At 50.4% G+C, this 25,397-nt stretch overlaps 7 protein-coding genes across 7 annotated transcripts; 3 read left to right on the top strand and 4 right to left on the bottom strand.

Annotated features, from left to right (window-relative positions):
- Positions 1-1,663: 1,663 nt before the first annotated feature.
- N7458_008539 (C2H2-type zinc finger protein) lies at positions 1,664-2,911 on the bottom strand (the record flags this gene model as incomplete). The annotated part of the gene is made up of 1 exon (XM_056911921.1): positions 1,664-2,911. The coding sequence occupies one exon, from the start codon at positions 2,909-2,911 to the stop codon at positions 1,664-1,666; it is 1,248 nt and encodes a 415-aa protein (XP_056764747.1).
- An 11,524-nt stretch (positions 2,912-14,435) lies between these two features.
- N7458_008538 (uncharacterized protein) lies at positions 14,436-15,171 on the top strand (the record flags this gene model as incomplete). The annotated part of the gene is made up of 2 exons (XM_056911920.1): positions 14,436-14,621; positions 14,776-15,171. The coding sequence occupies 2 exons, from the start codon at positions 14,436-14,438 to the stop codon at positions 15,169-15,171; spliced, it is 582 nt and encodes a 193-aa protein (XP_056764746.1).
- Positions 15,172-16,308: 1,137 nt separating this feature from the next.
- N7458_008537 (uncharacterized protein) lies at positions 16,309-18,230 on the top strand (the record flags this gene model as incomplete). Its single annotated transcript, XM_056911919.1, has 9 exons — positions 16,309-16,371; positions 16,425-16,502; positions 16,553-16,759; positions 16,810-16,824; positions 16,880-16,909; positions 16,956-17,087; positions 17,148-17,816; positions 17,878-18,060; positions 18,108-18,230. The coding sequence occupies 9 exons, from the start codon at positions 16,309-16,311 to the stop codon at positions 18,228-18,230; spliced, it is 1,500 nt and encodes a 499-aa protein (XP_056764745.1).
- Positions 18,231-18,428: 198 nt separating this feature from the next.
- Positions 18,429-19,436, bottom strand: N7458_008536 (acyl-CoA thioesterase; the record flags this gene model as incomplete). The annotated part of the gene is made up of 1 exon (XM_056911918.1): positions 18,429-19,436. One exon carries the CDS (start codon positions 19,434-19,436, stop codon positions 18,429-18,431), a length of 1,008 nt encoding a protein of 335 aa, XP_056764744.1.
- A 414-nt stretch (positions 19,437-19,850) lies between these two features.
- N7458_008535 (CaiB/BaiF CoA transferase family protein) lies at positions 19,851-21,041 on the top strand (the record flags this gene model as incomplete). The annotated part of the gene is made up of 1 exon (XM_056911917.1): positions 19,851-21,041. One exon carries the CDS (start codon positions 19,851-19,853, stop codon positions 21,039-21,041), a length of 1,191 nt encoding a protein of 396 aa, XP_056764743.1.
- A 468-nt stretch (positions 21,042-21,509) lies between these two features.
- On the bottom strand, positions 21,510-22,734 carry N7458_008534 (uncharacterized protein; the record flags this gene model as incomplete). The annotated part of the gene is made up of 3 exons (XM_056911916.1): positions 21,510-21,617; positions 21,719-22,111; positions 22,210-22,734. The coding sequence occupies 3 exons, from the start codon at positions 22,732-22,734 to the stop codon at positions 21,510-21,512; spliced, it is 1,026 nt and encodes a 341-aa protein (XP_056764742.1).
- Positions 22,735-24,108: 1,374 nt separating this feature from the next.
- On the bottom strand, positions 24,109-25,233 carry N7458_008533 (Gfo/Idh/MocA family protein; the record flags this gene model as incomplete). The annotated part of the gene is made up of 1 exon (XM_056911915.1): positions 24,109-25,233. The coding sequence occupies one exon, from the start codon at positions 25,231-25,233 to the stop codon at positions 24,109-24,111; it is 1,125 nt and encodes a 374-aa protein (XP_056764741.1).
- Positions 25,234-25,397: the final 164 nt, after the last annotated feature.

The following is a 25,397-nucleotide window of genomic DNA, read 5'->3' as shown; positions in this document are numbered from 1 at the left end:
CGCGGGGCGGGGGCTAGACAGGAACCGCTTTGCAAAAGTTCGATCTCGGACTGACAAAGTTAGAAACTCGGAAATCGTGGAAGGTACTTCTGTTCTGCGAGGACGGGCTGAGGGAACGAGATGATCGAGATGATACTATGCTGGGGCGGGCTGGTTCTTGATTTCCTTCCTGGTTGCCTGCTCCGATATGCCCCGTGCGAATGCGCGAGGAATACACGGGCCTTGCGCCGGTCTGACTCTGCGGAGGGAGTGGACGGGAGTGGTCGTTGCTTCGTCACCGGAGGCTCGGAGATTACCATGAATACCAAATCGGAAGGTTCCTTGTACAGTACCCGATTGTACACGATAGGGGAAGAAAGAATGACTGGACACGGAAGAATGAAGCCCAACCAACAGGGGACAAGACACAAGAAACAAGAGACGAAAGACCTGATATACTTACATCTAGATCCCCAGCTCTACACTATACCTCCGCAAACACTCACCTCACCAGCCACGATCAAATCGCAATACCAACGACCCAGTCCGTCCAGTCAAGGTACAGTACCTACCCAACAACCAAGGCAGGGGCGGACGTACCCGCACGTACCTTAGTCAAAACCATCAGCATGCGCGACATCCCAAGAACAAACTGGCACAGCCCGACCACTCCCAAGGCAAGAGGCGCGGGGACATACCGCAACGAAGTGGAGCCACCAGCGCCGAGGAAGCACTCAATCTACAGTTAGCGCGGTAGAATGCTCAGCTCAAGCATGCCGCACTATCGGCGGAGGAAGTGGTGAAGAGTAGTGGGGTAGAGCTGTGGAAGTCAATGGCGAGGATTGGGTGCTTTGGTCGTTTCGTTCTTGTGACGGAACTGGTGGTAAGGTAGTTTGATGGTTCATTTTTTTTTTCGCGCTAAGATAGAGCGGAGGGCGGGGATGAGGGGCTAGGCTAGTGTTTGTGATGTGAACTCGTAGTAGTATAGAACGTAGAGGTTGATAATGTTGAGATGGTTGTAGTTATCTGATTGATTGTTTCCCGGTAAACACGAGGGATGATGCATTTTGCTTTGTCTATAGGCAATGGCAAGGCAATGTAGTATCCTCTCCTCCTCAGTGTCACCGTTGTAGTATTCGCAGTGTAGCCAGGTGGCATCTCGTGGGGGCTGAAGCTACCTTGGACTAAGGAAAATGATACTCTGAGATGACTACGGATTCTACAACAATTTACACAAGGAAAGCAGTATTGAAGATAATCAGTTTTCTTTCATTTCCAAGCTGGAGCTAGGAGAGCCAATTAGGAGAGTTGAGGTAAGATAGGAACATCATAATCGATGTATCAAATAGAGACCACAGGTCTCAGAGAGGAGAATGACAAAAGAAGAGAAGAATTTTGGACGCGAAGGCAGGGAGAAAGGAGTAAAAAGAAAAGGAAAACAGCCACGGAGAATTTCCCAGCCCATCTATTTGGTAAGAGACGCCTTGATCAAGCAACAGTAAGAAAAAAAAAATTTGAGAAGAGAAAGGAAAGATACACCGATCCAAACCGACACCGTTGATGCCTGCAACCCAGAAAAATGCACAAGTCTATATCGTTTCGTAGCGCGCATGACAGCAAATTCAGAAGACATAAGAATGTGGGGCTTAGAGGCCAAGTCCCACGGAGAGAAGAGAAGAGAAGATCAGAAGCGGTCGGCTAGATCGCCGCCTGCGACGGAATTGTTCGTCGACGAAGACATCGAAGAGAAGCCAGTGGGCGGGTTGAGCATGTCCTGCACTGCGACCTTGGGCACCTGTGGTACAGGCAACTTGCGCTGTGTGCCGTCCGATTTTGACATGATGTCGGTGATGCTGGGACCCATGTGACCCTGACCGGGGCTGTAGTAGTTGGGGCCCTCCGGTTGGGGCTCCATGGGCGCGAGGGCGGGAGTGTGCTGGAGGGACAGGTGGCGGATGGAAGGCAGGTGCAGCTCGTTGGCTCCTAGAGGGCGCAGGCGGGGAGAGTGCGCAGGAGTAGCCAGAGGAGTGTGATCAGGGGTAGGAGAGAGCGAGTCGTGCGAGAAGGTCGGAGACGAAGGAGCAGTCGAGTTGGGCGAGTTGGGGCGCGAGCGCTTCACACGATGTCCGTAGCCATCATCGTCATCGTTGGAATGCGACCGAGTCATGTTCTGAGAGATGGCATAGGCGGAGAGCGAGGGCAGGCCACGACCGTGATGGCGCGATCCGTACATGTTGTGTCGCGATCCGGGGAAGCCCATGTGGTCGTCCCGCTCGACTTGCGAGGCTGCAGTCGCCAACAGATTGATGTCCATACCGGACGAGGCGCGCTCTGAGGTGCGCGAATAAGGACCCAGGTTGGAGCGCATGTGGTTGGCATAGTTGGAGAAAGAGTGAGGCGGAGAAACATCCGGAGACCCGATCTGGGAAACAGGCGCAGAGCGAGTAATGGGCTTGCTGGGAGGAGGCATCATGTTGGCCGGGTTGACCATGTTGGCATCCTGGCCAGCAGCAGCCGCGGCAGCCGCAGCCAGGTGCTGCGCCTTGTTGCTTCGACGGGAGTTGGGGTTGTTGTGAATGCGCGAGTGACGAGTCAGCTCGTCAGAGCGGCTGAAGCGCTTAGTGCACCCAGGGAACTGGCAGGCATGGGGCTTTTCACCAGTGTGTGTGCGAATGTGACGAGTCTGGTGCTCCAGGCGGTGGAAAGCCCGGTCGCAAAGAGGGCACTTGTAAGGCCGGGGAAGGTCCTGGCGGACTTCCTCGTTGGCGGGGCGAGCACCCTTCATGAGAGGCGGCAGCAAGCTGACCGAAGAAGCCATGGAAGGGTCTGAGGAAGGTGAGGTGGTCGATTGGGCAGTGGTGGACGAGGCCGACTCTGCTGCTTCTTGGGGGTTCAGTAGATTTGAGAAACCCACTGAGGCCGGAGGAGACATGTGAATATCTCCTTTTGGGGATGAGAGAGGACTGAAGACCGGATATATAAGCCGGGAAATGGTTTCCAAGTAATCCTTTTCTTTGTGATAGAGAAAGGGAAACGTAAGATATTGTGCCGAGGCGGACGATGTATCTGCAGGGGTGGTGGTCCAGAGCTAGAGTCGATCCGGCCGATCAGATCAGCGAGGGGATGGTCGTATGTTGGAAAACCTCGGACCAAGGACGGAGGATAGGTTATAGTGCACGAGAAGGAGTGCACAAGGGGGAAAATATGGGGGATGCAGGAAAAGGGAGGAAAGAAAGAATCTGGAGAGGGCGATCTGGGGAGCAGGAGATGATAAAGGAAGGGGGAAGGAGGGGAGGATTGAGGAATGGAGGGGAAAAATGAGGAAGGGAGAAATCGGGGAGGGGCTCGGAATCGGCGCGAGTTGGTTTTTTGGGGGAACAGAAAAAAAAAAAAAAAAAAAAAAGAAAAACTCAGAAAATCAGAATGGAGAAAAAAAAGAAAAAGAAAAAAAGAAAAAATCAGAGTCCCCAAGGGAGCAGAACTTATCGGGATCGTAACAAGGTTGTGAGGGACGGTGTGGGGGAACAGGGACCGCGACTGGAACTGGGACTGGGGGGGGCGAAAAGGGAAAAAATCGGCGAAAAAAAAGGAAAAGAAATGGGCGAAACACCCGAAATGGGGAACTGCAAAAAACGAGAGGACCAAAGGGAGGCAACGTGCACCGGGAAGATCATCGTGGGCTATTTCCGGCTAAGAGAAATTTGGTGTCGATAGGAACATGATACTACATACTACTCCAGTAGCAAGAGACGTCCGATAGGGCAGTACTAGAAGAAAGATCTCAGATAGTAGATCGTATGTCGAATATTTCTAGTATTCCCCGACAATAGAACTATTCAACTATAGAAGGGTATCCGGTTAAAAGCGCCATTGACAGAGACGATGAACTGCTGGAGGACGGGCATAATCTGACGGCCGGCTGCGATGGCGTGGTGAAGGAGGGTCAGAAACCAAAAGAGCAGAGAAGAAAAGGGAAAAAAGAAAAAAAGAAAAAAAGATGGGAAAAAAAGAGACGGAACCCCAAAAAGGTCTGGGCAACGTACTCCATAGTCCACAGTCTCCATACATACCACAAGTGTGGGGACTTTCCGGACACGACCACCCCGAAAGGTCCTCTTCTGATTATCTCATACTTTCCATTCCTGACCCCGTGGCCTGATTTCCCCCGGTGCGTGGCCCTTTCTTGCTCTTACCCTGTACGCCATAAATATTACTCCATACTTTCTGTCCCTCCATACAACCACTTCCGGCTATCGCGCGTCTGGAGAAAGCTTGGGGGGGGGGGGGGGGGGGGGCGTTCCCTTATCTTCGTATCTTTGGAGGAGGAGGGGAGGGGCATGACCTGAAGGATTCTATTAACCTCGATTGCTTTGTTTCTCTCCCCTCCTCCTATTCCCATGTTCATACAAGCTGTCGTTAGTGACTCACACAGAGACAATTAGGCTTTCCTCATTGTCTTAACTTTTTGTAGAACCAACCTCCGGAAGAAAGGATGGTTAAATGGATGATCAACGATGATGGCATCACCAGTGGCGATGACGACGGAAAGTACACTCCATAATCCATCCCCCAGCCTTGGGTAAGATCAGAACGAAACAGTCCAGACCACTGGGGAAAAGGTACAGTGGCAATACTTTTGAACGCTGACTGTATGTAATCCTGAGAACCTTAAACGAAAGATTGTACCCTTTCGAGACAATTGGCACATACCAGAATCTACGACTGGACTGCAAAAGATAAGGAAACAGCCCCTTTTGGTCTTTTTGTTCCCTCATCCCCCAGGCCGATCGGGCCACCCCCAACTTGTTCCTCCGCCAGTGACGAAGGGGCGGATCATCGATGATGTCGACACATGATACATGATTTGGGCATGATTTAGTCATGGGGAGGAGGAAAACTCGACGAGGTCATCCAGCCAAATCCTTCCCGACACTCGTACGAGAACCAGTCGGGTCACATTGGGATTGTCTTGGATCCAGTCGATCTGATTACAGTCCGGAGTAGACTACTGTATCGGATTATACTTTTAAATGCTCTACCCTATTATCATTGATTTTGCACATGAATACAATCTCCAGTACGACTGTGACTTGGCTTTCTGTTTCAGACACGCCGTCACTGTCCCAATAGTTACGCGAATCAGGTTCGCCGATAAACCACCGACAGCTTCTCCGAAGTTCGAATGGAGGTTGAAATACCCCGGATTTGGTGGAGGAGGACCGTGAGCACCCTTTCCCCAATCCTCGAGACGGAGTGTACGGAGGGCCTAATCCTGTGCTTCATAGTATTCCTTCTCAGGAAAAGACCTTGACAAGCACGAACGTACGTACTCGATGACGATCCTGCGATACGCTCACCTTGATCCCACTACCAGTCATACCGCTGATAGGCGCGGATCGTCCAATTATTGACGATTAGCGACGCACCCTGCAGCCGCAAAGCCGCAAAGCCGCATCTTGCGCCGGCCAAAATGCAAATCTTCCTGCGAATCGCATGCACGTATTATAGGCTGTCAGCTCAGCTCCGGTGGAAGGGCTGTCTCGAATTCTTCGCTGTCATTTGTACAAGTAACCAGTCAGCCACTGAGTCTCGTCGTAGGCTCGGTTGCATTCTGGCTGGGTACGGCTGAATCGGAAATTTGCGAGGGCCTTTCTCAGCGTCCCCTGCTTCCCGTACGCCGTAGAGTGTTGTTATCCTTCTAATCATCGAATCAAAATTCTCCTGTGGTGGCACAAGTTCATGCTCCCCGGAAGGCAGCCACGATTTTACTCGACATCCGGAGTCTTGTCTAGAGAACACTGGGGAATCGTCCGGACATTTACCGGTCGGGATGATTTGGCTATCTCTCAGCTCCGGGACCACGCTTATCGCGACATTCCCGCTACCCCGTACGGAGGAAAAAGCCCAGTCTCATCCTCGTCCCGAAGTAGTAATTACCATTAAGCGATAAACCCGCCTGACCTGAACCTTCCCGATGGGGACGAACTGAGCACCCAATTTGGCGAGCCCAGAAGAACCACACTCACTTACAGTAGTACGGAGTAGTTCTCCAGGCTCTCCATCTCCATTCGTCTCCAAACCCCAAGAAACCACCCTCCCAAATCCCATGGGCCCATGGATAAAGAAAGATACGCCCACTCGGCAAGACCATCCCCACAGCCGCGCCTCCCCCCGGCCCAATTTCGGCGAGGCGATTATTGTCACCCATGTGCCGAAGATTGCGAATGTGGTTGGATCGGGAGGAAAGAGGCAAATGAGGCGATCGATCGGGGATGGCTCGAGTAGGCAATCATAGCCCCCGACGATGATACTGGGCACTGGGCAATTGACTCCTGAATGTGGAGATGTTAAAATCCAAAAATTCGTTATTATTTTATCCCTGCCTAGGTAGGCATCACATTCATAATCTCATACCAAAAAAAATTGGCAACCCCCATGTCCCCAACCTACACCTACGTAACAAGGAACTCGATGACCCCCGTGCGTGCACGACATTCGCCCTGGTTCTTAATGTCCCCCGGTATAATCCCTTTTTCGTAACCGCCAGCCCTTGAAACAGTCAGTCACAGCAGGCAATTCGAGATCCAGGGCGGTGGGAGTGACCTGCATACGTGCAGCAGGGATGGAGCCCTTTAGTCGCAGATCTTAAGCAGCCGCTGGTCTGGCCACAGTGAGGCTACTGCAATAGGTAGCTGTATGAACTAGGGTTTGAAGCTCTTTCTTTGTCGATAGATTAATCTCACCCCCGGACTCGCATCCTATAGGTCGAAAACGGGGACCATGATAGTGGCGATTAATTTTTGGTTTCTGGCAGCTCGAAATATCGAGATTTCATCGCCCGTCCCCCTTTGAGGTCGGCGGATCTCCGCATCCATGGAGGTTTCTCCGTGGCGGGATAATTGAGGGGAGGGTTTTTCCTAAGTCGGGGACCCCGGATTAGCAGGCTCGCATAGGCGTTCGTCAATAGTTAGTTTGGTTAGTGGACGCTTGGAGTGGTGATTACTTCGGCCGTATCTACTCCGGACTCCGTGGGTGATTGGGCTGACCCAGAAACTCCTGTACCGTCTATCCAAATATTAGGATACGGCTATATCTCCACAAATCCTCGTCGCGGACTCGCGGGCGTGCCGGGTCGAATGCCGACGGGGGGATAAAGTCCTCCGTACCTCACGGAGTTCTTTGCCCGCGCTCTCTTTTTACGCCCACAACCGCCTATTCAGGAAACCCCACACTGCCATACTGTACGTCCTCGCACTCATAAAATATTGTTTTTATTATTAATGTAAGTGCGCTGTGTACGGAGTACTGTGTAGCCTATGCAGACTGCAGAGTGTGACCTAAAGTAGGTTTAAACCCTCCTCCGCCTTTTCTCCACGGGCAATGGCGGCGTCTCCCTGGAGAAGCTCCGGATTCGGCGCCTTCGATCCGCAGAGACCCAGAGGGGGGAGCGCTTTTTGCTCAGCCTAAGCAGGTACAGGACGGAGTTTCCATCTTACCATTCCTCATCATCCAATTATCCGCATTTTGCCGAGATGTACGTACTCCGTACTCCCCTCCCCAGCTTGGACGATGATGTTCTTAGGGCAACTTCCTGAAATCGTCTCGCTTCTTCTTACGCGTTCCCTGCAATCTGTCCACCTGTCTTTTGTTCGGGACACGATAGGTGTTTCAGCTCATTGACGAATCGCGCTGTTTGTCGCCATATTCTGGCAGGCTTATCTTTCTCCGTATCTACCGTAGTCCTTGTCCACGCGCTCAAAATATATCTCCTATTTAGCCCGTCAGCCGAAATCTCAGCTTCCGTGGATAAACTAAAATGGGCATCTCTCTCTCGATCCATCAGAAAAGAGATTCCTGTCTAAAATTTCCATTTTTGTCTCGCCTCAGTCTCCACGAATGGTGCAGAAATTTCTCTCTAGGGTTGGAGATCGCGTCCCCGCGATCGCACAGATCGACATAATTACCCACCCGCTATAGTCAGTAGAGGGTGGGGGAAAGGGATAGGCCACACAATTCTTGTGTCCATTGCCGACCGAAGCGGGCAGGCCTCGCCGAAAGCGTCGTCTTCGTTTATTTTCGCCAACCATGAACTACGACTGGATGACATGAAGTGGGAATGTCCCTTTTGTCTCTACAGTACTTCCGGTGGATCATCAAGTTTGAATCTGAGTCTTTTTCCTCTTCTTTCTTTTTCTCTGTGTTTCCTCTTCCATCCACCTGCACTGCCACTGTAAGAACTCACTGGACATACCTGTCCATTTCTCCTTCGGTCATGGTTCCGATGATCGCCCCGACAAAGTTTGACCTTTGGAGAGATGGACCCCAATGATCTTCCCATCCAACTTTACGCCCGACACATGTCTACCCCGCAATTCTCCAAGTTGGGGGGCCTGTGAATAATGACATTACCCATGATCGCTGGATCAGATCACCCCGATAACAGTCTGCCAACTCATCGACTTATCCGCCCGCGGATTACTCAATATTGAAGATTATTCCCGTGTCAAGTGTCATGTACACATGCTTATCATTCCAAGGATAACCCCGGTCGCAGAACATGATAAGCAGGACATGGGCGCATTCCGCGATCGCCAGGTCTGGAAACCGTGTGAGGCGATGACTAGAATTAACTTGACTGGTCCTGGCTGTCCGACATCGCAGATGCACATTTATTCGGAAACCACTGGAGGCGTCAGAGATTGCACACCGCGTCCGCGGAAAGACGGGGTAGAGACTACTAGACTGAGATTGACCTTTTTCTCCCCCGCAGTGGCCATGACGCCATTCCGGGGAATGGTGCAAACTTTGAGTTGGGAGCACCTCATTTTTCTCTTGACGGGACAAATTTACAACTTCCGTTATCTCATATTTCCCCCCGCATACGGCGGATATTCGAATGCTCACATCATGAGCGGATCAGGTGGCAAAGCCTCTTTTCTTGGGAACTGAGATACGGTTCGCCCATGAGACCAGAAGGAGCGGGGAAGAATGGGCATGGGAAATTACGAAAATGGCCAAAAGAAATCTTGATCGCGTAATTGCCAGATCTATCCAAATAACCGTCCGAGTTTTCCGATGATTATTCCTCCCTGTTCTACCCGCCATCTTGCAGACCTCTCTCTCACCGATAATCCAAAGGGACAAACTAACAGCTCACGAGAAAGTATATCCTCAAGAGTCTTGACCCAGGTGATATAATTTTAGTCATAGCCAAGCACAATCCGAACCCTCTACGTTATCAAAACTTGTCATCTCCACAGTCCGATCCCCCAGATTATCCTGCAGGGCGGAACGAACGATAAGTGGGACATCCACGCCCGCGTCCTGGGGGAAGCAACAGCTCAGCTCAGCTCAGCTCACCTCAGTCCAGTCTAGTCCAGTCCAGCCATCCTCCCTTGCTAGATCTTCATAGGCCACATCCACCACTACCGAGCGCTTCAACAGGGCACACATCCACGCCCAGTCAGGACACAGTTGCGCAACCACCGTCCACCATCTAACCAGTCTCACCCTCCCATGGGCCCCCCTTACAGGTGAGTCATGACGTGCTGGCACCCGGGGGCGGCAGACAGGAGACAACTGTCCCAGATACATCGCCCTCCGTTTCATTTCCAATCGCCCCGGGTAGTCCCCGCGGGTTATAGGCTATGCGGGCCTACGGGCCTACTGCGGCCCCGACGCTGAAACTCACAGCCCGCGCCACGGGGCACACGACAGGCGAGTGGGTGTTTGGCATGGACATGGACTGACTGGTGAGGGTTCAGCCACGCCTGCATGGGGGAGGTGACAGGTCGTGCTGTGCGGTGCCAGGTGGAGGTGTAGATATCGTTACCTAATGCGTAGCTGTCAGGGTTGATACTGGATGGACTGTAGGGTACACCCCTAAGCCCTGTGCCCTAGGATAGGAGCACACCCTGCAGTGTGTACCTGTTATTTGTCCATTACCATATGAATGAATGCTACGAGTACATACTACTACTGCAAGTCCAACCCGGTTCCCTTCCCAGGGTTGACAGATGTAATCCAGTCCCGACGCATTTGTCAGAGCCGCCAGAGCTTAGGTGTCATTGATCAGCCCGTTAGAAATTTCTTCAATTTTTTTATTTACTTTTTTTTTTGCTCGCTGCGATATGTTGCAACATGCCCTTTCCCCTCGAGACGAGGGTGACATTCGGTCGTGCTTGGCAGGTTCTCAATGCGGGGGGAACAAAGTGTGCCTCAAATCCGGGGTAGGTTTAGGTTCGCGGAGAAGGGACAGGACAGATGGAACCTACTTAGCTAAATAGCCTTCCTAGGAAAATTATCCGCGGGAAGTTGGAACTGTAGGATGGGTCGTGTGGTAGCCTGTTACATACTAACCTAGTTACTACCGTCTTGTAGTATCCTATTCGTCTATCCCCCAAGAACAAGGGGTCAAGAATAAGATAGCGGTCGGGTCCAGTTACTCCGTCTGGGCGTGGGGGAAAGTGCTACAGAGTACTGCGTACAGGCTGAGGCTACGGGGCCGGTGCAACCCCCGACCTTTACCTAAGAGAATACCCCCAGCGATTCCCCATCCGGATATCCGGGTAGACGGCAAATGCAGAAAGGTAGTACAGTACAGTATCCTCCGTACAGAGTTTTCCCCGTTCGGAGGACAGTCATGCTATAGCCACACACCGGCTGGACTCTATACACACGCACCCAGCCCCAACGCCAAGGCGAGCGATCCGCGATCCACAGCTTCTGGAACAGAGTCCCCTGGCCCAATGGGCGCTCGAAGGCGCATCATGCTGACATCACCGTCCCAAGGATGCGGGGCGTGCCGGAGTCCGAGATCAGATTGGCTGTTCAAGGACTAAGGGGGCTAAGCCTTCCAACAGTCATACATCGATAAGGACATGCGAAACAATATACGGAGTAGAGTAGGAGACATTGAGGATGGAAGGGGGGAACCTGATCACGCCAGATATGAAAAAAAAGGGGTGGAGGGCAGTGGGCATCGACATGCAAGTCAAAAAAAAAAAGCCTTGGCGGCGCCGGCAGAGCAGCGGCGGAGTGGACACTCGAGGCCCGCATTTTGCCTTTTAAGGCGGTGCTAAGCAACTACTGCTTCCGTAGAAACTCTTTTCTATCCAGTTCTCGGTGAGGGCCGAATAGTCACCCCCGTTCCACTTTTTACGTCCCGCTTTGAGGCAATTGTTCTTTTAGTTAACTAACGAACTGGAGCGATTTGTTTGACTAATGGTAGACCAAAGCTGAGGGACGGTGATTTTCGATTTTACTTCTGTAGTACAGTATCCATCTTGCTAGATCTATTTTGGCTTACCCCATACTCGCGGGTGCGACCAAGTGGTCTTTTCCCACTTCTCGTCCCGATGTGGTAATCTAGCCTCCGCCGTCTCCTGTAAGCCCGTCTTAGCCTCTGCGCGGCGGGGGTGAAAAAGGAAATGGCCCCTGGCGGTTGGGGCGATCGACGTGAGTCCGCTTAGCCACTAAATAATCAGGACGGAGTTCATGCAACCGTATGATTCGCGATGATTATCACAGTGCTTTATCGCAAGTACGGAGTATATACATACTGTGCGTATGGAGTACTATTGAACTTACGAGGAAGTATGCATACCACCACATCGAGTATTCCATGGTCCTGGACAGAACAGACACGGAGGTACATACTCCAAGTACAGAGAATAGCTTGAAGATAGGACAGGTCACCACAGTGATATCGAGCAGGCCGCTTATCTACCAATAATAAAGACCGCCAAGTGCACCACCACTTTTGACTACGAGGAGTTGTCGAAAGGAGCTGATAAGCCGGGACAAACAGCTCTTAACTCGGATCCAGCGCCTGCAATGACTGGAGAAATCGGGATTCAGCACGATCTAGAAACGAATTCCGGATCCAAGCTGGAGGGAACAAGCAAACAACGATTACTGTAGATGTTGCTTCATGCTGGCCACTCTCGCTTTCACGTGTTATGCATATCCTTGCCAACAGTGCGGGCATCAGCTACCAGCTTACTAGGGGCGGCTTTTTAGCTCCCTTTACGGATAGGTAGAATTACCCCTAATCAACAATCAATTAATTCGTGAAGAAACTACGGAGTACTCTAACGAAATAGAGGGGCCTGGACCCGATCCCCACAGTTCTCCACGAGCACCAGAGCTCCTGGTTGGGGAAGACTTTCACATGTCAAAGTAGTACGTACCAGGGAAGCAAAACACATGTGTCTGTCCTCTGTACGCTGCAGCTGTCCGCCAGCGACATGTGCTTATCTCGATCAATGCGCGCTGTTATCAGTGGCTTCTTCAAACTTCGTGGTTCAACGGACGTGGCTGCTTGTCGTTGCACTCAACCCCGATCGGGGGGGGGTCACCATGTGTAGTGCCGAGGTTTTTTTTTTTCGGGGGGCCGACGTGAGATTGTGCGGTTATTGGGAGGATGATGCCATTAGAGTACCCTAGGATCTTGTTCAGCCCGCAAGATCTTCTTTGTTGAGGGTGATGTGCGATTCGGATCGTCGCTGTCATTATCGTCTGATCGGTGCGCTGATGATCATGTGGTTATTTATCCCATTGGGCATGAGATGATGAGAGGGAGAGATAGAAGCTTACTGTTCGGGATATACGCCGTATTGAGTAGATACCACCGCTGGTGAGCAGCTTATCTGCGTTGAATTGGGATACTGCTTCCAACTTGCTGGTTGGTATGTATCTATGGGGAATTGTACTTTGTGCTGGAAGCACGGACGGTTTACAGTATAGAGTCCATGTACTCTATACCGCACTGCTCTAATATGGCGGAATGACGACAGAGGTCACTCTCTCTAGTCTAGCTCGAACCCTCGCTACTGCAGGTACACACTACACACCGGCCCATCTACGTACTGCACTCCATATACTAGTAAATACTACACTAATACTAGGTATAGGGCTGGGATCAAGGTCGCAATGCAAGTTGGCCGGTCTGGTCGGAAAAAGTCGGAAGGTAACAGTCGAGGGGCAATTGTGCCATTCTGGTATGGTTGCGGGGCTTAGTGTGGCTTTTTTTTTCTTTCAGTCTCCACGATGATGGTGGAGGCTGACCAGTCTGGAGTACTCATCCGCAGAGAAGCCTGTGATTACCCAGGAGTCTTCATCCGGTTGTCGTCAGGAACAGGCCATCCACGGATCGCAGTCCCAGTTCTTGTAGATCTCTCGTGGCGCGTTGGTCCTACTATACAGTGGCCATAGTGTACAGTCGTAGTGTTGGAGTATGCAAATTTTCATCGTTATCGGAGCAAGTACTGTAATAAGCAATCGCGACGCCAAAAAGGAGCCAACCGGTGAAGCCTTTTCAAGCAGGTTTACCTAACGCCCACGGGGTTCTTCCGCAAGGCCAGAATTTTTTTTTTCTTTCTCCTCCACTTTTGAAGGTTGGAGACTTGGAGATATTCCGAGCCGCGGGCCCGGCAACACTCGGCGACTCAACTCGGCACGGGAATGCCGACTCTCGGGCTGCTGGCGTGCTCGTGAGCGCGACCCTGTGTGGCTCTTTTTGCTCTCTGCGCTTTCATCTCCACACTTGGGGACTCGGGGAGTTGACTAGTTCCTCTCTGGCTCTGGCTCGGATTTTCAGCTCTCCCGGTCGCTGGCCCAGTCTGACTGTTCCCGAGATTCTTCCGAGGCTCGAGGCTCGGTGGCCACCCGCGGGTTTGCCCCTGGAAGGACGAAAAAGCAGCCTACCAATCCCGCTTGGTTCACTTCGGACCTGCTACTTACAGTAGATACCACAGTATCATGTTCGTCTTACTTTCCTTAATTGCGAAGACTGGTATATCCTCGAGCGGAAAGCCTCCCCCACTCGGATACAGGCGGTTGCGGTGGTTCGACGGTCCCCCACTACAAAATCTCTTATTCCCTTAGCCGATGGGCGGAGGTTTCCTTGTCCTCTTCTCCGCATCAAGCGGTGTGGTTTTTTTTTTCTTTGCGGGACCTGGTGGTGCCCTACTCCGTAAGGCTGTGGAGGGGCTCTATCTCGCCAAAGTTGTACATGAAGTGCGTTGTATGTACATACTCGCAAAGCGCTGGCACTTGCTTCCTGTGACGTATGCACTGCAAAAAAGCCAGTGTCCAAGTCATACTCGCAACACATCTATATTCTATACACAAGCTTATCCAACTTCTCAATTCACAATCTCCTTTCTATATGGCCTGATCTAGCTCTCCCCCCCTCTCTCATGACTCTTATCCTCTCCTGTCAGCTATGATCTCTACCTCGGAGCAATGTCCGGCCGCACCAAACGCGGACCAGGCCGTTCTGCCGTCTGCCTCCGCCCCGAAAAGCGGAGAATCTGCCTGAGTTCAGTGCGCTGCGATCAGCTTCCTAGCTCACTACAGCCATCGAGCACGGCATTGCTCCTGTCCAATTCCTCTCAAGTATCCATTGACACCCTGAGTACCTATTCCACGCTTTCCAGCGGGCCCTTCACACCATGGCACCCCCGCGCCAGCGCACCGCCGCTATCGTCGACGACTCGAGGTCCGAAGCCTCCAGCGGTACGCGAGAGCTCAAGACCAGCGCGCCAAAGAGTCGAAAGACTGGCACTGCAGCTAAGGAAAAGGCCTCCGTGACAAGTGCACCCTTAACCACCGAGCAACCCATCGAAGAACAGCCCAGGGTACGTACAGCACCAAACAAAAGCTTCGAAGGGAAAAGGAGAGAAACCTCGCCCGGAAAGCAACGACGTCAGAAGCAAAGAAAGAAGAAAGCCACATTCAATGCCTCAAGCAAACAAACCCCTCGCTAACAAATAAACCCTCTCCTCTCACTAGGTCCCCTGGTCTGATCTCCCCCTCGACATCCTCCACGCCTACCGTCACGTCCACAAACTCCCCACCCCCTCCGCCTTCTCAACCGATTACTCCCGCCTCATCCTCTCCCAAGGCGTCGGCCTCCGCTCCCCAACAGCTCTCGCAGCCCGCCGCGCCCAATCCTCCCGCTCGTCTACCCGTGAGCGCAATGGCACAACCACACAAGACGCCGAGTCCTCTTCCTCTCTGCACCGCATCGTCGGCCAAGACCGCGTGAGCAAAGACCAGTTTGCGCTCGTTGTACGGAAGCACTTTAACAGCGCGGGCTTGTCTGAACAAGAGTCTATTGCGCGGTTCTTGTATACGGTTCGTGAGGAGCGGAGAGGTCGTCAGTTTAGACTGCGGTTCCAACCTTAACCTGGGGGTTGTTACGTGATCGACGACGACTTCTTGGTTGAGGGCTGTTTGGGGTGGCATTCGCAGTTGTTCTGCGTTTATGTGACGTCTTTTTTATGATACCCATTGGCGTTTTGGGATGGGGTGTTTCTTCTCTTCTTATGTGTGCTGGATTCTGGGTTGAGGCGTTTTGTGTACAGATTCTTTCTGGATGCCTCCCGCAATGTATAGCTAGCTGGGGCGGTATTATTAAGAAGGAGATATATTGTGAGAGAATGCAGGATTTGCTATTACTCCATTTCACATGTGCAGTATTCTACCCATGTCTGGTTTAATAGCCTGACTTGTTAACAATTGTTGTGTCGATGCGGAAATGCTGATACCTCTCGTGTCTTATATCAGGCTAACCATTGTATCTCGAAAGACATTGTCTTTTCTTATTATTAGTCTTTCATTTGATCCTGCATCAAGTTTGCAGCATCTGTGCCGTTCACACTTTAAGTAGAGGAAGGGCCTGGCGGCCTGTCGTTGATTGTACTAGGGGGTTAAGACATCCCCAGAGAATGTGTGGACTCGACTTGAACAAAGTGAACTTAATCTATCGGGTCAGCATTTTTTCCCGATCAAACAGAAGTGTATTCTCATCCATTTCCTTCCAATTGAAATCCGACGTGATTCTCACCCATCCGCTCGCCTCATTTGATAGATATCTCATCACTCCAACCAGCCACCCATACGTATGGTTGTCAATACCCACACCGCAACACGCTTTAGGAGGCATACATCAACGGTCTCATTGACTCGGACTATATTCCCCAAGCCTACATACCCAGCTGGTTCTGGACTGATGCGACTCCCGCTACCCCACACCAAAACTAAACCCCGGATCTGACCCGGTCATCAGAATAACTCTCCGAGTCTCAAAGCTACCAATCAGATCGACTTTGTCCCCAACTTCAAACTGCAGTGACTTACATGACTAGTGAATTAGGTTCATTGGGGCACCAACTCCGGGGAGATCTGACCCCCGCATTTTATGTATTGCGAAGGGGGCTGATTTAAAGGCAGGCCGAGTGGACTGGAGATGTATACACATTGATCCAGTGTCGTGCTTTGATATTGCATATTGCATATTGCAGCCATTGTATCGGGATCATCATGTTTGAAGAGCATATTCAAGGCAAGGCACTGCGTCGCCTTGCTCGGTTCAGTTGCTCTGTGGTATGGTCGCTCACTGTGAACCAATTAACAACACAATCGCTGACCATTGATAGGGTTTTCTGATCGAGGGCTACCAAGCAGGCGTTCTCGGCGGCGTACAAGAGACGAAGCCATTTCAAAATGCCATTGGGGTGAGAGTTCACTTGAATCTTTCGCTGGTATTAGTTTCTGACATTACTAGAATCCAACGGGAACGGAGACGATTCCCATGATTGCGTCCTCGTATACCCTGGCAGCGGCATTCATGTCATGCGTCGTCATGCTCATTGGAATGCCTCTTGGTCGACGTAGGTGCATCATTATCGGGAATGCGTTTATTGCGGTTGGCGGCGTTATACAAGCAGCATCGTTCTCGGTTCCCCAGATTATCGTGGCTCGAGTTCTTTGTGTAAGTTATCCATTCCACTGTTTTGCTGCGCGTAGCTAATCAGCGTACAGGGATTTGGTATTGCAGTGAGTCAGGTCAAACCAGCTACGATTTTTCTTTCTTAATCTAATGAGTTTGCAGTTCATCACTTGCAATGTGCCGATGTACATGGTATGTACTCAGTGACCCTCTTGTCTCCTCCCACTAACGTCCGCAGTCTGAAATGAGTGTCGAAGCGCGAGGACGTGGACCCGAGGTTGCCATAAACTGCTCGTCCTTGCTATTTGGCGTTGCCCTATCCTACTGGATAACATTTGGTTTTACTCGGATGACGAACCAAATCTCATGGGTATGCATCTAGTCCAGTCACTTCCGAATCGTTTTGATCATAACTAACATCACGTATCAGCGCATGCCGATCGCCTTCCAAACTATATTTGCTGTTCTTTCCGGCGTATCAATGGTCTTCCTACCAGACACCCCTCGGTGGTACTATGCCCGCGATAACATCCCCGAGGGCGACAAAACCCTCTCCCGAATCTTCGGCGTCTACCGCAAGGGCGTCACCAATCACGGCAACGTTCCGGAAATCCAAGTCGTGAAACAAACCATCATGGAGAACTTCCACGTCGAAGAAGAATCTAGTAACCGCTTGACCCTCCTGAGTCTTATCTGGGACAACACTCCACTCCGTGTCGGACGACGAGTGCGAATTTCTTTCCTGATTCTCGCCATTCAGCAGTCAATGGGGATCAATATGTTGGTCTACTACATGACGCTCATATTTACGAATGTCGGTCTGTCGGACTTCCTCGCGTCTTTGTTGGCGGCTCTGTCTTTGACTGTGCAATGGGTTGGTTCGGTGTTGTGCGTGGTCACCATTGAGCGAATCGGTCGTCGCCGGATTATGATGTGGACCGCGTGTATAGAGACATGCTGCATGCTCATTTTCGTGGTCTTGAATACCCTCCAGCACAAGACTGTCTCGACGCAATGGGCTGCAGCGATGATAATGTTCCCTTATATGTTCTTTTATGGATGGGGATGGGTGGGTTGTCCATGGCTTTACGGGCCAGAGGTATGTATACAATCTTCGGATAGAAGTACGGACTCACGAGTGACTGACGTTATTTCAATAGATTGCCCCTCTTCGTTATCGACATATTGGATCTGCAGCCGGACTTCTTGGAGTGTGGCTGTTTACTTTTCTCACAGTCTTTGCAGGAGGCATTGCGTTTGAGACTATTGGGGCGAAAATCTGGATTTGGCCACTTATTTTCAACGCCATCGCTTTCCTCTTCGTGTACTTCATGTGCCCTGATGTGAGTTGTCACAGTATTTTTGACAAGACAGGACTAACTGTTTACAGCCGACCAACAAAACACTTGAAGAGGTCGATGCACTTTTCGCTAAGGATGAAGCCGTTCTCCACCGCCTCAACCACGTTGTCGAAGAGAAGCCAAACGTGCAGGAAATTGAAGAATCTACTTAGGCAGTATAAGCGGGTTTTACGGAGAGACTTGGCTCTTTCGGTACTCTGTCATGGCGATAACGGATGTATTTGGAGGGCTAGAACGGGCGGATAGAAATTGACGAATGATAATGGAAATTCTGGCTATCTGGAAGCTTTATTTCTTTAAAGCTGACTCTTGGGAAATTCATTTTCTAGTCTCATAATTCCCTGAAATGGTCAGTAAGTCAAGTAAGACATGTAGAGGACGAGATTGCTAACCTCCTGGATGCAAGTTGCTACAAGCATTCCATCTTTGGTCCACATCTTCTGATGAATCAACCCCCTCCCATTGGCTGCCCAGCTAGTCTGTACCTCCGATAACAACCACTCATCCACCCGAAGCCTCTTCACGTCGTGGAAGTAAATTGTGTGGTCCAAGCTGACCATCGTGGCAACCCTTGGAGTAGAAATTGCACCACTACGATGTTCAACTTCGAAATGGGGCCGGTGAATCGCCGTATGAGTCTCGGGCGAGGTAAAGAGATCTCGTTTGGTGGGATAGAATTCGGTGACTGGTGCTTGAATAAAATCCCAGATTTCATGAGAGTGTGGTACTGCCGCTAGAAAGTAGCTATCTGACATGAAAGCCAACGCAGCTACATGGATAGGGTCACCCTGCTGGACAGAAACTTCTCCTCGTGCTCGGATCCATTGATGGACCCGTTTATCCTGAGGATTATGTGATGCTCCCCTGAGTACGCCCGCACTTTTATTGAGATACGGAGTCTCGGCTGAAATCTCACGGAATTCACTTGAATCAGGGACTTCTTCATCCTGATGCAGCATAATCGCTGGTGGCGCTGTCGAATGTGCTAGGCTATGAGATACACCCACTGTTTGTGGCATGGTAAAACTAATTGTTGCAAGAAAAATCGGGCGATTGCCCTGAATCGCACGAACAAATCTCGTACAAAAGCTTCTCCCATCTCGCACTCGCTCCACGTGATATGTAATCATTTCTTCAGCATTGCCTGCAAACACAAATGAACAATGCATGGAATGTGCGTCAAATTCTGCCGGGACAGTCAATTGTGCTGAGCGGAGACTCTGAGCAATGGCTATGCCTCCAAAGATTCCGCGTGAGCCAGGTCGCCACAGCTTATTCTGATTGCGGAATACATCTGGTTGAGAATTTGAGAGGGGGATAACTTCGATGTGCTTTTGGATCGGCGAGGGGTCCATCATGGGGTCACTCTGTATGGGCGAAGAATATCTCTTCATGGAATTGGATGCAATGTTTCAATTTTCGACTACAGTTAGATTCATATGAAAATACCTTTGCTGATTGGATCCAAGTAAAGATCAAGTGAGCCAAGCTTTCGGAATTTTAGATTGCTGGGAACGGACATTCGGAACTATGACTAGGTTGACTTATTCTCCGCAATGCGGTTGCTAAATCTAAACTCCGGTCAAGTGTATCCTTATGACTGAGTTCAAAGTGCAAAATTTGATACAATAACAATTTGGAGATTACCCTAGGCTACAATGCATTAAGGGCTTTCATTCGTACAATCAAATCTTGATTCTTTTGATCTTTGTCACAATTATCCCCAAATTTGTCTACCTGGCCTGTGCAGCCTTCTGCACGACATAGACAAAATGCCCGCACTCGACGGTATTCACGTCCTCGAGCTGGCCGGTCTGGCCCCCGGCCCCTTCACAGGAATGATGCTAGCCGACAACGGCGCCAGTGTGATCCGGGTTGACCGCGTCAAACAACCTCATCAGCCAAGTCCCGACGTTTTAATTCGAAACAAGTCCTCAATCAAGATCGACCTGAAGTCTCCCGGAGGCAAAGATCTCTTTCTTTGTCTCGTCAAACGCGCCGACGTCCTTATCGACCCATTTCGGCCGGGTGTCTTGGAGAAACTCGGCCTGAGTCCGACCGAAATACTGCTGAAAGTCAACCCTCGCTTGATCGTGGCTAGATTGACTGGGTTCAGACGAGATGGCAAATATGCCAATATGGCAGGCCACGACATCAATTATCTGGCCGTATCAGGTGTTCTGTCAATGCTTGGTTCCTCGGCACAAGTTCCCCCACACAACCGTCCCCTCCCACCACTTCCACCAGGAAATATACTTGGGGATTTCGCGGCAGGAGGACATATGTGTTTCACAGGAATCATGTTAGCCCTTTTTGCCCGTTCCAGGACGGGGAAAGGACAGGTCGTGGAATCGAATATGGCAGATGGAGCGAGTTACCTTGCAACTATGCCGCGCATCTCGATTAAAATCCCCGGCCAATGGGACGAGCCCCGGGGACACAATCTTTCCGATGGAGGATGCCCATACTACTATGTCTATGAATGTAAAGATGATGGAAAATACTTCGCCGTCGCCGGATTAGAGCCGCAATTCTTTGATCAACTGGTGAAGGGACTTGGTCTGGAAAATGAGGAGTGGGTGAAGGATCGAGAGAATCGTGCAAGATGGCCCAATATTAAAGCCGCATTTGAGAAGCGCTTTAGACAGAAGACGCGGAAAGAGTGGGAGAAGATCTTTGATGGAAGTGATGCCTGTGCCACTCCGGTTTTAACTCAGGGGGAACTGGAGGCTAGTGGCTATGAGCTGAGGCCGGGTGTGACGTTAACCGACACACCGGCTTTGCCAATTGGTGAATCTGGATGGAATGTAGAGATCTTACAGCCCGGTGAGGGTGGTGAAGAGGCATTGACCGAGTGGCTGGGGTGGAAGAGGGGTCGTGATTACACCACAACAGGTAACGGGGCAATACTGGCAGCACCTGTGCGTGGTTCGATCCGGTACCTACCCTCCTGCCGTATATAGTAATTTCCTGCCTTGATGCTTAATTACATACCCAGACTACATACACATACGTTTTCTACACTTATCATTTCATTTCTGGCGCCACGCTCTCCTCGCGCTATCGATCAATAATACTATTGATATATCCCGAGTAGATAGTCAAGTGGTTGGCTGGTATCGAACCCCATATATTAATTGCCTTAATCGATGTGAAATCTATTGTGGATGACCTGATGGTAGCGCTGGCTATGTAATTCAACCGATTCCTGCCCTCTCTCAGCCGGCGTGGTAGCCTATTCGAGGATATTCGTCCGTTTGAGAGACCTCAAGCTATTGTCGTATGGTTCCGAGATGAATAGGTAACGGTACGAATTTACCCAATAGAATGAAATGCTGACCCGCAACCTCCCAGCATGGCAAAATGGACCATGATCGTCCCAATCTACTTACCAACTTACAGTCCATCCTCTAATATCCAGAAGTTCTAGATCATGACGGATAATACTGGTCTACCTGCGTTGCTATCGCTAACTGTGTGATCGGCACAGCCGCTTTCGCCATTCGCTCGAGCTCAACACGTTTCATCTCTTCCTGATTCTGTATGATATGGTTAACAGAAGTCATCGGTCACAGTCATGTCGTCTTCCCCAGACACAGGTATCAAATGGCAAGGAGGCTGGACATGTAGGAAAACGTACCTTCACCCGTTGTGGTGAGAGTAACTCACGCGGAGCTGTAATCTTCCACTCGGGCAAACCACCGGCCCTACCTAGGTCTCGAAGAGTCTTTTGTTCCACGAGACTGTATTCCTTGGGATCCGAACGGTTGAAGTTGAAGGGTCCCTTGAGTGCAACGGGGGGATTCGTGATAACACGCACGGCTTGGAGGAGGTTTCGCGAGGCAGAGTGAAGCATCAATGGGTGTAGGAAATACACATCGCCGACCTTGCCAGTCGCTTCGTGGAAAGATTCTTGGCGTGTGGCCTCCGGGTCGCTGACCCACTTCATCCATAGAGTGCGGCGATTCGGACCTTGGATGTCCGGAGTGCCGTTGGGCGCGAGGAACGGTGTAGTTCCGCCTGGATGCTCATACTGTATTACCTATGCGTTAGTACACCTTCCATATCTTGATCGAAGCATACTGAGTCTCAGTACCCGTGCGGGGCAAAGAGTAGGGGCGGACAATATACCAATTTCTTTGCCACCAGGCCGATTCCATCCGTGCAAATAACCGTGCCACCACCCTTTGGCTCAATGTCACTGAAGAGAGGGATGACTAGGAGTGCCTGCTCTCCACTGTCCAGAAAATGCACAAACCAGTCTCCGTCATTATGCCAGCCATCAAGCGTGCGAAAGTCCAGCGGGTCTGTGGGTTGAAACTCTGGCTTTCCGAGGTTGACAATCCAATTGTCCCTCCACATTTTGCACCAGTCCGCCATCCTATCTTCGCCGCCAACGAGCTCGCACATGACATGCCATGCCTTCGGTGCAAATTCCTCGACACGTACAGAAGTGTGGCCTGGCATGTTCAGCCTCTCAGCGGGCCACGTGGATTTGTCGTCGGGAGAAGCTCCCAACCGAGTCCATAGCGATGAGGTGAACTGTTCGGCAGCCTCGCGGGAAAAGCATCCTTCTACCTTGATGAACCCATGCTCTAGCCAATGCTGCTTCTGTTCCTCGGTGAGGTGGAACTGGTCCGCATTTGAAGAGGGCATGTTCATTAGCTGCCAAGCGACGGGAACTGTGCCTGCTCCAAGTATATGACTGTGTTTAGTCTTAATATCGAGCTAAACGCTAACAGTAAATCCCTGTTTATTATATACCCTGGTCAGAGTCACGCTGTTCTCCATGGCCCTCAGCCTTTGACTCCGCACCAAACGCACCGACAGTGGGTCCAGGAAGATTAGACCCCGTGCAGCCCAATTATCCGGATAAAATCCGGGGGTTTATCCGCTTCCAATATGTACTTGAAAGGATACATCTGTTACTATTGCGTAAAAAACAAAGTATCAGTCTGTGCATCTTATGTTGACGGCTGTTACGGGATTTTCAGAATGTGGCCTTGCGTTGAAGGGAGCTTCCGCAAATGCGTTGCTATCCTCTTACCATGTCATATCGGTGTAGGCACTACAAAGTTATGCGCCAAAATCAAATCTTGTAAATAAATTCGCGAGTATAGCAAGATGTGCGACCACTCGTGGGTGACAATACGCGTAACCCAATGAGAAAGCTCGGGGAAGTTCGGACAGGCCAAGGCATGAGAGAGAGCAGCTGATAGTATCCCTGGCCAAGTTACCCCTCAGTCTCGATACGATCTTCAATGATCGCATTATAACGGCGGATGTAGCCGCCACTGGACAGGCTTTGCCGACAGCCGCTCTTAGTTCTGATGAGCTCTGATTTGTCATCGTCACATCTGTCGGATCCCGACTCCATCTCCAATTCTCCATCCATGGGGCACAATGGTTTGTTTTCCTCGGACTATTATGGCATTATTACTCCCTGCCAAAATAAACACGGCCCACTTCCCGTAACCAAAAGAACCTGTCACCTGGGTTTTACTATGCTGCGTAGTGACGTAGTTCCAATTACGAATCGACACTAGACTGGAATCGGCGATAATATCACGTTTCGCACTTAGAATGAACGAGATGCTGAAACTCAGGTAAACAAGAAGGAACACAGCTTATCATATTCGGTTCCAAATTGAGGCCGTGGATGTTATCCGTGTGTACATAGAGTTCAAAGCTGTAGAACGTTGAAAATTTGATTTATAAATACTTTTGTGGTCGATAACTACTGGGTGATCCAGAGTGACAATCCAAAGCTCTAGGGATACGATCTAAAATAAATTGAGAAAGACATTTTAAAAGAGAAAATGCTGATGTGTATTTAGTTATAACTTTTCTCTTTTATTCGACTCAATATAACTTGTCATATTTTGACTTTTCACGATTTTGAAACTGAAGAAGAGCAAATACCAAGAGCAATTATTATCCGTTCTTGGATGCAGATATTCTCCACCGTATATACAAAGAAATTTCTCAGAAAGAAGACTTCAAATTCTCTTTATCAAGGGCTCTCTTTGATTACAGATTGACTGGGAGACCATCCTTTGCCTTCAGCGCGGCAATCACCGCTTCGCAAACTCTCACAGCATTCAATCCATCCTCTCCTGAACAACGTGGACTGGCTTCTCCTCTAACAACCTCAGCCAGATGCTCTGCTTGCTGTTGGAATGGGATCTCATCCGAAGACTCTAATTGTTCTCTTCGCATGGGTACATTCCAGCCGAGTTCTTTCCCTGATTTTGTCGCGATCTCAGCATCGTACTTCCATAGAGTACCATCAGGCTCTGTCAAAGCCCCATCTGTCCCGAAGATCCTATAGGAATCAACTTTCACAGGCGCTGGTGGGTAAAGTGGATTATCGCCTGTTGCCGCCTCCCACCCAAATGGGCTGGATACGTTGTCGCTAACAATGAACGTACCCACCACTCCACTTGTAAACTGAAGCATAATTGCTGCTCCTTCTTCTACCAGATCATCTCTTGATGTGTGTGTATGTGACCGGTGACTAACAGTCTCAATTGCCCACACTCGAGCCACCCTTGTGCCTGTCAAGTAGTGCAATACATCGATGTCGTGGACAAAATTGGTCCAGATAGGACCCCCGCCAGCGGAACGAGAAGAGCGCCAGTCAGCGAAAGTAAAATAGCCATCATTCTTTTTGGCTGTCCAGAATCCAGATATTGCCGTAATCTCACCGATTTCACCTCTCTCAATGACCTGACGAGCACGCGCCACGGACGGGTGGAAACGACGGTGGTGACCAACAAGAAGTTGACAAGACTTTTGCCGAGCAAGCTGAACAAGCCGTTCCCCGGACTCCGAGTCTGTAGAGAATGGCTTCTCCACGAGGATTGCTTTGGGGGAAGCCCTCTTGAGAATATCTTCGGTCACCTGGACGTGAAGACTCGATGGGACACAGATTATGTATGCATCAGGATTTCGAGAAGAAGATCTTAAGAGATCCTGTATTGATGCGAAATAGGGTACTCCGAGCTGTAACGCCAAATTTTGACCAGGAGGAAAAGGGTCGATTAGAGCGACCAGAGCGCAATTAGGAGATGAGAGAAGATACTGTGCATGGAGAGGCGCGATTGTGCCTCCCCCAACGAGAGCAATTGTAACTTTTTCACTTGTTGAAGCCATGATGTACGATAAATTCACCTAATCTCGGAAAAAACTTCTTCATTTATATGACCTCTATCTAGCCTTTTCCTTCTGACTAAATCCGTGAAGTATTCACGGAACATGCCGGTGCATAAATAATTGACCGGAGCAACCCCGCAACTCTTAACAGAACTCAAACCTCC

The sequence above is a fragment of the Penicillium daleae genome, assembly GCF_028827525.1.
Source record: "Penicillium daleae strain IBT 16125 chromosome Unknown utg000007l_segment0_segment0, whole genome shotgun sequence".
Taxonomy (NCBI): domain Eukaryota; kingdom Fungi; phylum Ascomycota; class Eurotiomycetes; order Eurotiales; family Aspergillaceae; genus Penicillium; species Penicillium daleae.
The sequence above is the reverse complement of the archived record's forward strand: the minus strand, read 5'-3'. Positions and strand labels throughout refer to the sequence as shown.